A 14,620-nucleotide genomic window follows, 5' to 3' on the forward strand; every position below is an offset into this window, starting at 1 on the left:
GTTAAGTTAGATTTACAAAATAAAGCATGTTTACAAATATTTTCAGGAATAACATGATATGATTTCAGAATATATGATATGTTCGGTGCAAGGCCGTAATTGATGATTGGCGCAAGACCGCAATTATTCATGTTTTCGGCACGAGGCCGTAATTATTACGTTAATGTAGGATTCATAAAATGCTATTATTTGATTTACGATAAACAATATATATTTATGCATTATATGTTATCAAAACCCGGATGTTAGTTTAGTTCAGTTTCAGGAGCACGGTACCGTAGCTTATAGATCAGATATCTATGATCTGATTGGTGCTAACCACCCCATGAGGGGATGGGAGATGGATAGTCGATGTGGCTTTCAGTGTAGAGTTGTAGACATCCAGTTGGTAGTCTGGACTAGGGTATAGCGGGCTCATCGTACTTACAGACATTTTTGACTCGGCAGTGGTCGACCAGCCATTGTCGGTTCCCACCGTCGGGTTGCACAACCCGTCATGGGGGGTAATACATGACATTAGCTAGCTATTCATCCTAGGTATGTTTTTAGTATTATTAGTTATACAAGACAATTGTGATTAGTATGATTTATTAGAAATATGAAAGTATACATTTTTACAATTATTGAATGATGAATGTTTTCTGGTATGAAGATTGTACTGTATATCTATATTATCATTAAGTATTCATGTTTGCCACATAGCAGTATTTAGTTTATTTTCCCTTACTGAGAAGTGTCTCACCCCCGAACATTAAATGATTTTCAGGAAACCCGGAGAGACCGACAGGTCAGGGCCATCGCTGAGTGAGTTGAGCTTCCCTACTAGAAGGGTAAGTTTTGATCTAGGATCAGGAGATTTTTGTTATAAGATCTTAGGTTTATTTTGATGTTTTGGAGATTTTATATAAACACAATATTTTGGAGATGTAGTAGACTCTGGTATTATGTAATTTATGGTTGATGAATGTGATTTACATTTACTGTTGCCTAGGTTCTACTGTGTATGATAGGTGTCCCCGCTACCTATGGGTTTGGGTTAACTATTTTATTTTTTATGTTTTATTATATATTAAGATAAGCAGGTTGTTATAGAAATAGAAGAAAAATGAAATCATTCGTTGAAATTCTGATTTTTGCCTATTTATAGGCAACTTGCCATGAGGCCTCATCGAGGAGACATCTGGACTCGTCAACGAGCCTAAGAACACAGTTCGTTGACAAAACTAGGAGCTCATCGATGAAATTTAAAAATATTAGAATCTTTCTCAATAAACCCTCGTCGATAAGACATGCATATTTAGCGATGAAGCTCAAAAGATCGCTCGTTGATGAGAAAATCAAGTTCATCGACGAGCATCTACTTATTATCCTTTAAAATTTCTTTTCCCTTTCTTCTATTTCCCCTTTTCCTTATATTATCTTTCTTATTATTTTAAATAGTTAAAATTTCTTGAGTCGTTAGATTCTCCCCTCCTTAAAAGAATTTCGTCCTCAAATTTTGTTAATCACCCATTTTCACAACTAAAAAGCTAATTAACTACATTCATACATTTCAATCAATTCAAACATATGCAGCATCGAATCATGCAAAGTCAAACAAAATTAATACTCATGCTAACGTAGACATATTACCTGCGCCTTTGGTGTTGTCATCCTCAGGTTTACCCAACATATAAACATATGACGGGGCATTGCCGCCGCGAGGCATCGGGTTGTTCCTCTGATTCTGATTTGGAGTAGGTGTATTATTCGGCGGTTCTCGATATTCCTGAGCTATATAACCTTATTTTCCGCATCTATAGAACACAACACCCCTACTCCAAAATTCTCCCCAATGTCTTTGGTTACATCTAGGGTAGTGGGGGCATGACGAATCGCCCTGTCGTCCTCGATCATTCTTTTCTGATCCTTAACCTACAACATCCCTATCTCCCCTCCATGGCCCTTGCCTGAAATTTGTTTGGGAGTGGGGAGACACAAGTCTCCTTCTTCATTCTGACACCTCTGCACCTTTCTGCAGACTCGATTCTGCAACAATGGCTTTCTCCACCAGTTCTGCGAAATCCTAAATCTGCAAACACGTCATATGCTCATGAATCCTCTTATTCAGACCCCTTTCAAACCATCTCGCCTTTTGGTACTCATCTGGAACCATGCAAGGTGCAAAGCAAGAAAGTTCCAGAAATTTAGTGGCATACTACTGAATAATGAGGCGCCCCTGAGTCAAGTTGAAAAATTTTTCCACCTTCGCATTTCTGGTGGTGGCGGGAAAATACCAGTCGTAGAATACATGCTTGAAACGACCCCATGTCATCGCTATAAGTACCGCTCACTGTTCTTCCAATAACTTCACTGCATGCTGCCACCGTTCAGCTTCTCCTGCCAGCTTGAAGGTGGCGAAAAGAACCTTTTGTTCCTCAGTGCAGTTCAATACTACCATTATCTTCTCCATCTCTTGCATCCACGTCTCAGCCTTAATTGGGTTAGTACCACCCTCAAAAGATGAGGGTTTCAAAAGGGTGAATTGATCAATTGTGCAACTCTGGTACACTGGTGGGTAGCTTTATCCCCTGAAGTCTCATCTTATCTCTTCCCTAACCTGACGAGCTATTCCTCACAACAATCGAGAGGTGTCAATCTCATCCCCACTGGAAGCTCCCAACTCGATTCCTCCTCCTTCATCCACACCTTTGCCTCTAGGATCCATCCTTGAATATATATATATATATATATATATATATATATATATATAACATAGGTAAATTTAGAATCTCTACATCTTAATATATATGACAAAATAATAAAATAAGAAACCAATTTAATATCCAAATCCTTAATTAAATATCCAACATCTAGTTATCCGCAATCATCTTTACCTACAAATTCAAATTCCAGATTTCAGTTCCTCTGCTTGGAAACATCACCATCGATGGATTTATTGTGGCTTTCTGAAACCATCGACTGATTCAGAAAATCATAGAAGTCCATCAAAGGATTTCTGCATCTAAGCTACGAAACAAAATCAAACTCCTATCAATACCTTAATCTACCCATTCCTACCTTTATCCAAGTCAAACCTATACTCTGGTATTAATCCTCCTAAAATCTGCAATACCGCTATGTTCTAATACCAACTGTAACGCCCCAGACCCGCCACGTGGGGCCCGGAGAGTTATGAGACCAATCATACATCTCTGACATCATTTAGGTAGCAGAAATAATTAAATAACCTCAAAAAAAATACGAGAGTTCTATATTTACATATGCAAACCATAAAGTACAAACTCATTCTTCATATTACATAACCAGGATAAAATATATTAAACATAAAACTATACACATAACCGTTCTGGTATCCACTCACAAAAACTAACCCCGCCTTGGAGCTATCTAAACTCGATCATCTGGAATACCTGAAAAGATTAAATAATTGTTGGGGTGAGACACCTCTTAGTAAGGAAGAAATAATTTACAATAGTGTGTGGCTGAAGTGTTTAATATAATTACAAAATACATATACAATCGTATTTCACTATCAATAGTAGCTGAGAGAAAATGCACCCTTAATCACATCATTGTTGACTTCTCTGTCACCCAATCACATACACACATACATAATTATTTTTATTGATAATTCCTAAGAACAAGAAAGTCTACCCGCCTATAAAAATAGATTCCCTCTGCTCTAGTGCTAACACCAGGGCACTCACCTTTCTCAGTAAACCCTCGGGTTATGTATCTAGGTAAGTCTCCAGGAATAGGGAAGGTCACCCGCCCATACAAGTGACTTTCCTCTGCTCTGGTATCCACAGATAATTACCAGAGCACTCGCCTTCCTCAGCAAGCCCTCAGGTGGATTAATCTACTTTACCATAAATACTTATGCAATTAAATTTAAACATAACCAATGCTAATCATTTCACAAGTTCCACATGTACACATTCCATAACTAATCCACAGAGGATGCACACACAATCTTCTTAACCACACAGGTTACAACACAAGCTTCTTAATCACACCCACAAAGGGTCCATAACCATGCAAGTATCACAATCCACACAGAATTACTCACACATTCTTCATTCACACTTACACACACACAACCCTGTTCAGGGTAAATAGGTAAAACAAATTCCTCATACCACTGCAATGTTTTACCCCCCATATAACGACCTCCTCATACCACTGCCAATGGTATATGGCTATTTATATCTAGTACGATGTAATGACCTTCTCATACCACTGCTAATGTTATATCACAATTTATATCAGGTACGATATAACGACCTCCTGATACCACTACCAACGATATATCGCAATTTATACAAACCACAGCACAATACCCTCGTCGATGAGATATGCATACTTAGCGATGAGGCTCAAAAGATCGCTTGTCGACGAGAAAATTAAGTTCGTCAACGAGCGTCTACTTATTAGCCTTTAAAATTTATTTTCCCTTTCTTCTATTTCACTTTTTCCTTTTATTATATTTCTTATTATTTTAAATAGTTAAAATTTTCCAGGTCGTTACATGCAATATCACAATATAAATTAGAGCAAAAAAGAGATTGTGATGCAGGTGGAGTTACAAACTCAGGGCAGAGATGAAATCGTTCATATTGTAAGGAATTATAACTGGTAGACTAGTAGGATGACATGGGCCTAGGTGTACTATCAGGCCACTGCTTAGGTATGAGTTTAATGACCAGATGCCCATCACTAGCAGTAAGGTTTCTACTATTTTTCAAGATACAGTGCACAGTAAATGGAAAAATAGATGGACGAGTGCTATGGTAGAGGATATGGAGTTACTACATAAGAATCAGGTCTAGGAGTTGGTGGAGCTTCTAGAGGGGAGTGTGTGATAGGATGCAAGTGGGTAATTATTTTGTTGTTTTATGTGAATAATATACCAATTTCTGGGAAGATTTCGACTAAGGTTAACCAGTCAGAAACTCTATTGAGAAAGGAATTTGACATAAAAGTTTTAAATACGACCAAGAATATTCTTGGGTTTGAGATTTGCAAGTATAAAGTTATAGGGAGATTGGGGTTATCTCAAGGTGGTTTTGCATGGAGATTGTGGTTATCACATAGTGGTTTTTGTGGAGAAGGTGTTAAAGGGGTTTAACATAGTTTATGTTAAACAGTTCACTGGTACACCATTGGAAAATCAATGTAAATTGTCTACCGCTTAGTACCCAAGGATGGACGGTGATGTTCGGGACATGTTAAGTATGCCAGTGTAGTGGGGTACTTTGACGGGCAACAAAGTGATCCGTCAGTTGTGAGATTTGTGGATGCAGACTACACGAGGGACTTGGATGACAAGAGGTCTACAACAGGGCATATTGTGGGAAGGCCTAATTGTTGGAAGTCAAGGGTACAGTCTCAGGTTGCACTTTCAACAACCGAGTTAGAGTACATGACAGTGGCTAAGGTTGACAAGGTAGCACTGTGGTTTAAAGGATCATTTAAGAAGTTAGGAGTTTAGTTAGGTGGAGTTCTTGTTACCACAGACAAGTTCAATCGCCTCTTGGATTTGGTTTACGTCTCTAAGTGCTAGACGGGATGCAGTCCCAGTCTACTGGCCCAAGTGGACCAACGGGTTATACTTCCATATTTCTCCTAAGTGGTGAATATTCGCCAATGTGGAGATTGTTGGAGATGTGGTTCATATTTGAGTGGAATGCGAGCACCGGGGAAGCATAGTGATGCAAAGAACAAGAAGGCTAGTTGTAGGATCAAACCATCGACTGATTGGTCGATGGTATGAGAGATAGTTTGCTCTCAATATCAAACCGTCGACGATTTTAGTCTACATCACGAATAGCTCTCGGCATTAAACCATCGACGGTTTGCTCGAAACTATCAACGATTTCGTTCTGGGCAAGTCACAGAATTTGAATCAAGAGATTAGTAGATTTAGAGATTTCAGAGGATTTTCCTCCACGAATTTCTACAGAAGTGTTTTTGTTATCATATAAGTCTTCTGTATGCATAAGGTTAGTATTTAAACTATATTTTGTAACCCCTGAAGTAAGCTTGATGTAAGCTTCACATGTGATAGTGAAATCCAGCCGCTTGCTCCTCTGGACATAGGCAAATTGTCAAGCTACGTAAATTCTTGTGTCATGTTTGATTTATTGCTTTCCTTTATTCATTTTGTTTGATTGTTAATTTACATATTTTTCATCATTGAGTGTTTGCATTATATGTTTCGGTTTGATTCAAAGTTTGTGAGGTATTTTTCCGTTGCGCACTTGCATCAACAATTGGTATCAGAGTGTCAATTTTCAACAATCTCGCAGGTTTTGTGCCGCACCATGATGTCCAATGTAGCCTAATGGTGGCTGTAGTTTCTGCACGATAAAAAATATTAATATTTAATTTTGCTTTGGATCTAATATTTAGTTGCATTCTTATCAACATAAATCTAAATTTAAAAATTAAAATCCATACTCCTAAAACAACCCTATAAATTTTAGGAGGTTGACTAAAGAATGTGTTCCTATTCATTTTTTTTTTTCCTCTTTCAATAAAGGGTGGCACAAAAAGATTTTCTTCAAAGTAAGAAATTAAAAAAAAAAAACAAAAACACACAAGATAAGGGAATCCTTTATCTCCATATCTTTTGGTTATTATATATGGAAGTTCAATTGAGCTTCTTCAAAATGCTGCTACTTACAAAGGGCTTGGATTTCATTGTGTACAACAAAAACAATAGTCTTACAAATTTGAGTTATGCGAATGATTTATTGAATTTGGCACTCATGAATCAATTTTTAGTCTAAAAATTATGTTTTCTACACCTCACAACCATTTCTAGTCTTTGAACTAACCCCAAAATTAGAGTTTTTTTTTTTTTCTTTTTCTTTTAATGCTTGCATTGACACAATCTTGAAGGCTAATATCTTGAAAATTACAATACTACCATGGCAAACTACAAGTAAAACATATGGAGTTCCCTCTTATTATGAAAAAAAGATTTCTAAAGTTGAAGAGTTACTTTTTAAGATCATTGGCATTTCTTATTTGTTGTTAATTTTCAAGTGATCAAGTAAATTTTTAATATCATCTAGTCTTATTGATTTTGTGCCTTATACTTTTTTTCAATCAATGATGGTCAATTTAAATGAAAGGTCAAATATTTTTTTTGTGGAAGGGAAATTAAGGGAATACAAGCAATGATAAAGTTAAATTCATTTACTTTTGCAAACCTTATATTGAAGGTGTGCTTGATATTAAATTTGTCATTCAATAGAAATTATAAAACCAAGTGTGGAATATCTTTGCCTATAAAAAAATTATAATGGTAACTTCGATTCTCACATAAAAACTCAAAAATAAAAAATTATATGCTACAAAAAAAAAAGTAAGGAATTTTAGTGGGAAAAAATTTCTTACCCTAAGACATGAACTTTATTCTTGGATAAAGCATTATATTGGAAATGGTAATTTCACTTTTTAAAAAAAAATTCTTTTTTTTGTTTATAAAAGGTGTTCCTTATTCAACCCAAATGTTGTGGTTCTTAATTAAATTAGCATTAAATCTCATTTTGAATGCAAGAGCTGCAAATGTAATGATAGGGACAATATATAGAATTGGACTTCTAATTCAATCTCTAATTTTAAAATTTGAAAATAATTTTTCTAGTTGATTGATTCAATTACTAATAATTTTTCTAGATGATTGAGGATAATTTTTACTTTGGAAATGAAAGATTCTTTTGTCTATATATTAATAAAATAGGGAATGAAAGATTCTTCTGTCTATTCATTTTATCAAGATGTGCTTGAAATTGGGAAACATATATTTTTTAACTGCAAGTGTTTCATGGTAATTTAGTGCGTATGTATCATACATATGATACTTTCTGTATCGAAAGAGATTTGAATTCTTGCAAATTTGAATTGAACTTGATTACAAACCCAACTCTATTCATAATTTTTTATATTAATTTGATCTGCAACTTACCTAGTCAATTGGGATTTTTTGATTATAAAAAGTTATGAATTTTATGAACATATTTGATATAAAAAGGCAAATTTTGTACTCTTAGGCTAGTGTGAATGTTTGCAATGCTAAGTTATGACTATGTTAGGGCTAAGTAATAGGTTTTCTCTAGCTTTTCATTTCACCTCTTAGTATATGAAAGAAATATTTGTGGATTGAAAGAATGGCTGCTATTTGAATTTAAAGGTTTAAATTATGTTTGAAGATATGAATTTGTTTTGAATTTAGAATTAATTATGTGAACTTAGATAAAGTTTATAAAATTCCAAATAAAATTCTGTTTAAATTCACACATTTTAAAATTTTCATTCTTAAATTTACATTAAGAAATTAGTCATAAAATAATCTGTAATGTCATAGCATAATCTGTCTTTCTCCGACAACCCAACAATTAGGATCTTGACACAATAATTCTTCTTTTTTGTAAAAAGCGTAATAATCAATTAGTTAAGACGCACAATTTGTCTTTTAATAAAAAGTCAGAGTGCATTAAAGCACAACCCATCTTTTGTAACGGCAAGTATTAGTTACATGAATGGTTCGATTTTAATTTTTATTTTTTTTGCAATAACAATATTAACTAAGGCGCTTGTTAGTAGGATCCATTAATTTTCAATCCAAACTAAACAAAAAAGAAATTATATTTTATTAAGTGAAAAAAATAGCGGGTAACAAAAATATGTTAGTATAAAACATTTTGCTATTAATTAACTTATGATCATATCATATTCAGACAAAATTTCATAGATTAGTACCCACATTTTATGTTTCTTAGACACATATATAGTTGGAGTATGGACAAATTCTATATTATAAAAAAGAAATTTTATATTAAGATCTAAAGTTTTATTTTTAATCCTACTTTTGAATTTAATTTTTGGTTAGTTATGAAAATCTACCCTTAGGTATCTAGTGATTATATTTAGTAAGGGGGGGGGGGGGGGGGGGGGGAATAGGTCGGAACCTGGCAGGTGACCCGTGACCCAACCGTTTAAATCGAGTTTTGGTATAGCATAAGGTGACCCGTTTATAATGGGTTAATCCGAACGTGATCCGTTTAATAAACGAGTTAGGTGGGTTTAGGTTGGGGTACCCGTCGGGTGACCCATTTAATTTGACATATATATATATATATATATATATATATATATATATATATATATCGGGTGACCCATTTAATTTGACATATATATATATATATATATGTATATGTATATTACATTAAAAACATATTAATTAAAGAAATGTATTATTTTCTACATTTTATGTTTTTTTGTTAATATATTAATAAATAAAAAAGATTATGTCACTTTATATGAAATATTTTTAAAAATTAAAAATAAATAAATTATATTTTTAAATTGGGGGAGGGGGGGGGGAATAGGTCGGAACCTGGCAGGTGACCCGTGACCCATCCGTTTAAATCGAGTTTTGGTATAGCATAAGGTGACCCGTTTATAATGGGTTAATCTGAACGTGATCCATTTAATAAACGAGTTAGGTGGGTTTGGGTTGGGGTACCCGTCGGGTGACCCGTTTAATTTGACATATATATATATATATATATATATGTATATTACATTAAAAACATATTAATTAAAGAAATGTACTATTTTCTACATTTTATGTTTTTTTGTTAATATATTAATAAATAAAAAAGATTATGTCACTTTATATGAAATATTTTTAAAAATTAAAAATAAATAAATTATATTTTTAAATGGGTTCTTTACAGGTACCCATCTTGTAACAACCTGTTTATTTTAATATATAATAAAATATAATAAATAAAATAGTCAACCCAAACCAGTGGGTAGCGGGGATACCTGTCATACACAACAAAACTTAGGTAGCAGTAAATGTAAATCACATTCATCAACCATAAATTAAATAATAATAGAGTCTACTATATTCCCAAAGATACTGTGTTTATACATACAATCTCCAAACTATCAAAAGAAATTTAGAATCTTACAACAAAAATTTCCTGATCCTAGATCAGAACTTACCTTTCGAGCAGGGAAGCTCAACTCACTCAACGGCGGCCTTGTCCCGCTAGTCTCTCTGAGTTTCCTGAAAATCATTTAATGTTTGGAGGTGAGACACTTCTTAGTAAGGAAAAATAAACTAAATACAGTTGTGTGACAATATGAATACTTGATAATAATATAGATATACAGTACAATCATCATACCAGAAAACATTCATCATTTAATAACTGTAAAAACGTAGACTTTCATATTTTTAATAAATCATACTAATCATAACTGTCTGGTATAACTAATAATACTGAAAACATACTCAAGATGAATAGCTAGCTGATGTCATGTATTACCCCCCATGACGGGTTGTGCAGCTCGAAGGCGGGACCCGATAATGGCTGGCCGACCACTATCGAGTCAAAAATGTCTGTAAGTACGATGAGCCCGCCACACCCTGGTCCGGACTGCCAGGTGGATGTCTACACTCTACACTGAAAGCTACATTGACTATCCATCTTCCACCCCCTCGTGGGATGGTTAGCACCAATCTGATCATAGATATCTGATCTATAAGCTACGGTACCGTGCTCCTGAACTGAATTAAACTAATATCCGGATTCTGATAACACATAATACATGATAATATAGCGTTTAACATAAATGGATTGATAGCATTTTCTATAATTCATAAATACGGCCTCGTGCCAAACATTTCATAAATACGGGCATCGTGCCGAACATTTCATAAATATGGCATCGCGCTGCAATCATACATAAAACACGGTCTCACGCCAGCTATCAATCATGACCTTGCGCCGAATATCTCATACATATCATTTTGAATAATAAATCATTATCATGTACTTTAAAATCATAATGTACTACATTCTTTCATAATCTCTGAAAAACATATTTCATTCATAACATTGTCATATCATAATACTTCTCACGTAAAATAATATTTATACCACATATTTGCTGTACAAAACCATACATTGTATTCTAAAATCATAATTTCTGACATCTCATACATACATATACATTTTAACATAATAGCAGTATTTTCCTAAATGTGCATTTCCTTCGTAATATACAAATATAATACATGTTTTCTTGAAAATTAATTTACTGATAAATAATAATAATTTGCATAAAAAATAACTCTTTTAATTTATTCCCTTACCTGGTACTGAAAAGAAAACCCCCTAAAAACCTACTCGTTCTGCACCCGCAAGGTTCCTCGAGCAACACCATAAAACCAACAATTCACAGAACTAAACTTTGATATTTTTATGTGAATATCATTTCTTATAATTACAGTAAGACCAAATTGGGTATAAAAAGTCTTACCTTAACTGAGGGATGAACTTCGACTAACTTCCACCAGCGATCTGTTTTGACAGATTTAGAGAGAATTTTCTCAGGAGCGTCGTAGTAGTCTCAGATCGTCGATCCGACTATTAATTTGAATGTGTGGATTCGGAGAAACACTTATTATGATTTTATGTTTTATTTTATTCATATTCATTAAAAATTTTAATCCAATTAAGAACTGAAATATATGTCCTAAGCAAATTTTTGTACATACACGTTTTTTTTTAACTATTGACTAATGAAGTTGTTTATTTAACTTTTAATATCTTTTGTATTTTTATTTTAACTTCTAAGTAATTTAAATGTGTATAATTTTTTTAAAATTATAAGAATTGATCAAAATGTTTTTTACAGAAATAAATAATATATTTATTTATACTTATTTGCACAATTTATTTCTTTTTTTAAAAAATAAATGCTTTTTCAAAAAAGAAAAAAACATAAAAGCCTGCTAATTAAGAAATTTCAGCCAAATAAATCATAATTAATAATTTAATTTATAGGGGTACGGTGTGTAATTTAAAAGCACGTGCAGTGCACCTGAACCACACTGAACCAAACAGCAACCCTAACTAAAGTCCAACAACTACAAGTGCCCAACGGCCTCAGCACACACCAGGAGTTGGGTGCGCTTTGATTCACTTTTTCGTTGGTAAAATCACAGCCGTCCACCTCGAATCGTGGTCAAACCGGGAAACCCTACTCTTGGTACCCACCCACCGCATATTCCCTCGCCTCCCCTCAAAACCGGCTGAACAGCCCCAAGTGGGCCCCACACAAAACCCCGCTATAAAACCCACCTGACCCCTCTACTCCCTCAGTCACTCCCCTCAGGAGAGAGAACGAGAGAGAGCGAGAGAGGAGAGAAAAGCATGAGCGAGGCTCTGAATAGAGATTACCAGCTTCTGGAGGAGATCGGCCGCGGGCGATTCGGAGTAGTCTACCGGTGCTTCTCTCCGCTCACCGACGAATTTTACGCCTGCAAGTCCGTCGACAAGCGCCTCCTTGCCGATGCCACCGATCGTGAATGTATTGAGAACGAGCCAAAGCTAATGCTCCACGTCGCCAGCCATCCCAACATCCTCCATCTCCGTAGCGTCTACGAGGACGACCACTTCCTTCACATGGTCGTCGACCTCTGCGAGTCCTCCGATCTCTTCGAACGCATCGCCGCTCGCACCTTCTCCGAGCCCGAGGCCGCCGCAGTCCTCCAACCGCTCGCGGACGCCCTGTCGCACTGCCACCGCCACGGCGTCGCGCATCGCGACGTCAAGCCGGACAACGTTTTGTTCGATTCACGGGGCCGGCTGAAGCTCGCCGACTTTGGGTCAGGGGAGTGTTTCAGCGAAGGCAGGTGCATGAGGGGGATCGTGGGGACGCCGTACTACGTGGCGCCGGAGGTGATAATGGGGAAGGACTACAATGAGAAGGTAGACGTGTGGAGCGCCGGCGTGATTCTGTACATAATGCTCGCTGGAGTGCCGCCTTTTTTAGGTGAGTCGGCGGCGGAGACGTTCGAGGCGGTGGCGAGGGGAAACTTGAGGTTCCCGACGAAGATCTTCCGGTCGGTGTCGCCGGCAGCGAAGGATCTGTTGAGGAAGATGATCTGTAGGGACGTGTCCAAGAGGTTCTCCGCTGAGCAGGTTCTGAGTAAGTTTTTTCTTCCTCTTCTATTTTACCCCCCCTCTCCCAATGGTTTCGTGCTCGCGTTCTTGTTTTTCTTTTGGTAGGTCGGGATTAAATCTTGATCCGTCCTGTTTGGTTGCTGAGAAACTGAAGGAAAGGAAAATAAAATTTACTTTTTATTTTATTTTATTTTCCATTGCGTTGATCTTCAAAAAGCGAACATCCAGTTCTATCTTACTGCGTCAAAAGGTTGAATTAATGTCAGTTGACTGAAAAAAAACAGAACGGTTGAAGCGCGCTTTTGGTTCAATCGGTCAAGTTGTATAGATCTTTTAAATTGTTTCTCAGCAGCCAAACGGAGGGTTTCTTTAATTTGCAATACAGATTAATTTATATGTATTAGATTGTTCTAAGAATTGCTTGAATTCCGATGAGAATCATGGTTAATTAGTTTCTTAATTCTTCCATTGTTGTTTAATTAATGCAGGGCATCCGTGGACTGTGAGCGGGGGGCAGATTAGGTCACCCACCGATCCAACCTAGATTCCCACTACTCAAGCGAGCAGGCTACCAAGCTAAATGAATCCTGTACATATATACCCTTTGCTCATGTAAAATCCCAGAGATAATATATCGTCTTTATACAGTTTCACCGCGGCAGCCACCAATCCTACCATTGATGGGTGCCTAAGAGGTAGCTTTGGTTTTCCACGGGCGCAGAGACATGGATGGATTGGAAGGAGAACTGAGAACTGAGAACTGAGAACTGAGAAGGGCAGTTGATGCTCTGTAATGTTTGCTGATGCAGAAGAGAGAAATCCCTCCTCTGTTTTTGTAAATGCTACTTTCACTTTTGTTCTGTAGATTGGAATAATGTTTTCTCTGCGTGTATGCATATATGGCCGAGGATTCTCTTCTTGGTAGAGATGTTCCAGTATTTTACACATGTATTTGGGATCGAACGGTTAATACTAAATAAGGTCACTTTTTTTATATTATTTTTTAATTAATTCTTTTTTTTTTTAAATAATTGTATGCATATAGAATTAGCACAAAAAATACTAATAGATTTGATAGAGGACTCCTCCGAATTCAAAAATTTTGGAAATTTCCCTTGGAACTTGAAAAATATTGAGAAAAAAAGAAAGAAAATATGGAGAATTTTACTATTTTCATGTTTGTTAGCATGGAAAGTAACAAAGAAAATAAATAAATATATATATCAAATTAATGAACAAAAATTTAATTTTATTTGCCCTTAATATTTAATTTTTCTTAATTTTTAATCTAATTAATAATAAAAAATAAGTTTTCTTTTTATTTTTCTTTTCTTAAACAAAATTCTTGATGTAAACTGGGCATTAAAGTTTTAAAAATTTTAAGGATATATTTGTTAGTCAAAAATATTCTCTCTCCCAAGAGATTAATGAAATTTTTATAATAAAAAAACAACTTCTTATACCATTTGATAGATGAGATAGAATTAATAACATACACCCCCAAGTGTGTGGTTCAGGTGGTGGTGCGGGTTACGGGAGTGTCTCTCACGAGATCAGGTGTTCAAATCCTCTCGAGTTCATTTTCACTCTTAGATTCTTGAAATTTATCTGCATTTGGAGTT

General features: G+C 35.5%; 1 protein-coding gene across 1 annotated transcript; it reads left to right on the forward strand.

Annotated features, from left to right (window-relative positions):
• Nucleotides 1-12,196: 12,196 nt before the first annotated feature.
• On the forward strand, nt 12,197-13,990 carry LOC131153062 (phosphoenolpyruvate carboxylase kinase 1-like). Its single transcript, XM_058105093.1, has 2 exons — nt 12,197-13,023; nt 13,487-13,990. The coding sequence occupies exons 1-2, from the start codon at nt 12,246-12,248 to the stop codon at nt 13,540-13,542; spliced, it is 834 nt and encodes a 277-aa protein (XP_057961076.1). The 5' UTR covers nt 12,197-12,245; the 3' UTR covers nt 13,543-13,990.
• The last annotated feature ends 630 nt before the right edge of the window (nt 13,991-14,620 follow it).

This window comes from Malania oleifera, chromosome 4, assembly GCF_029873635.1.
Source record: "Malania oleifera isolate guangnan ecotype guangnan chromosome 4, ASM2987363v1, whole genome shotgun sequence".
NCBI lineage: Eukaryota > Viridiplantae > Streptophyta > Magnoliopsida > Santalales > Ximeniaceae > Malania > Malania oleifera.

Coding starts and splice junctions, on each gene's coding strand:
- LOC131153062 (XM_058105093.1), top strand. CDS start 12,246: ATGAGCGAGGCTCTGAATAGAGATTACCAGCTTCTGGAGGAGATCGGC. Junction 13,024..13,486: donor CTCCGCTGAGCAGGTTCTGA/GTAAGTTTTTTC, acceptor TAATTAATGCAG/GGCATCCGTGGACTGTGAGC.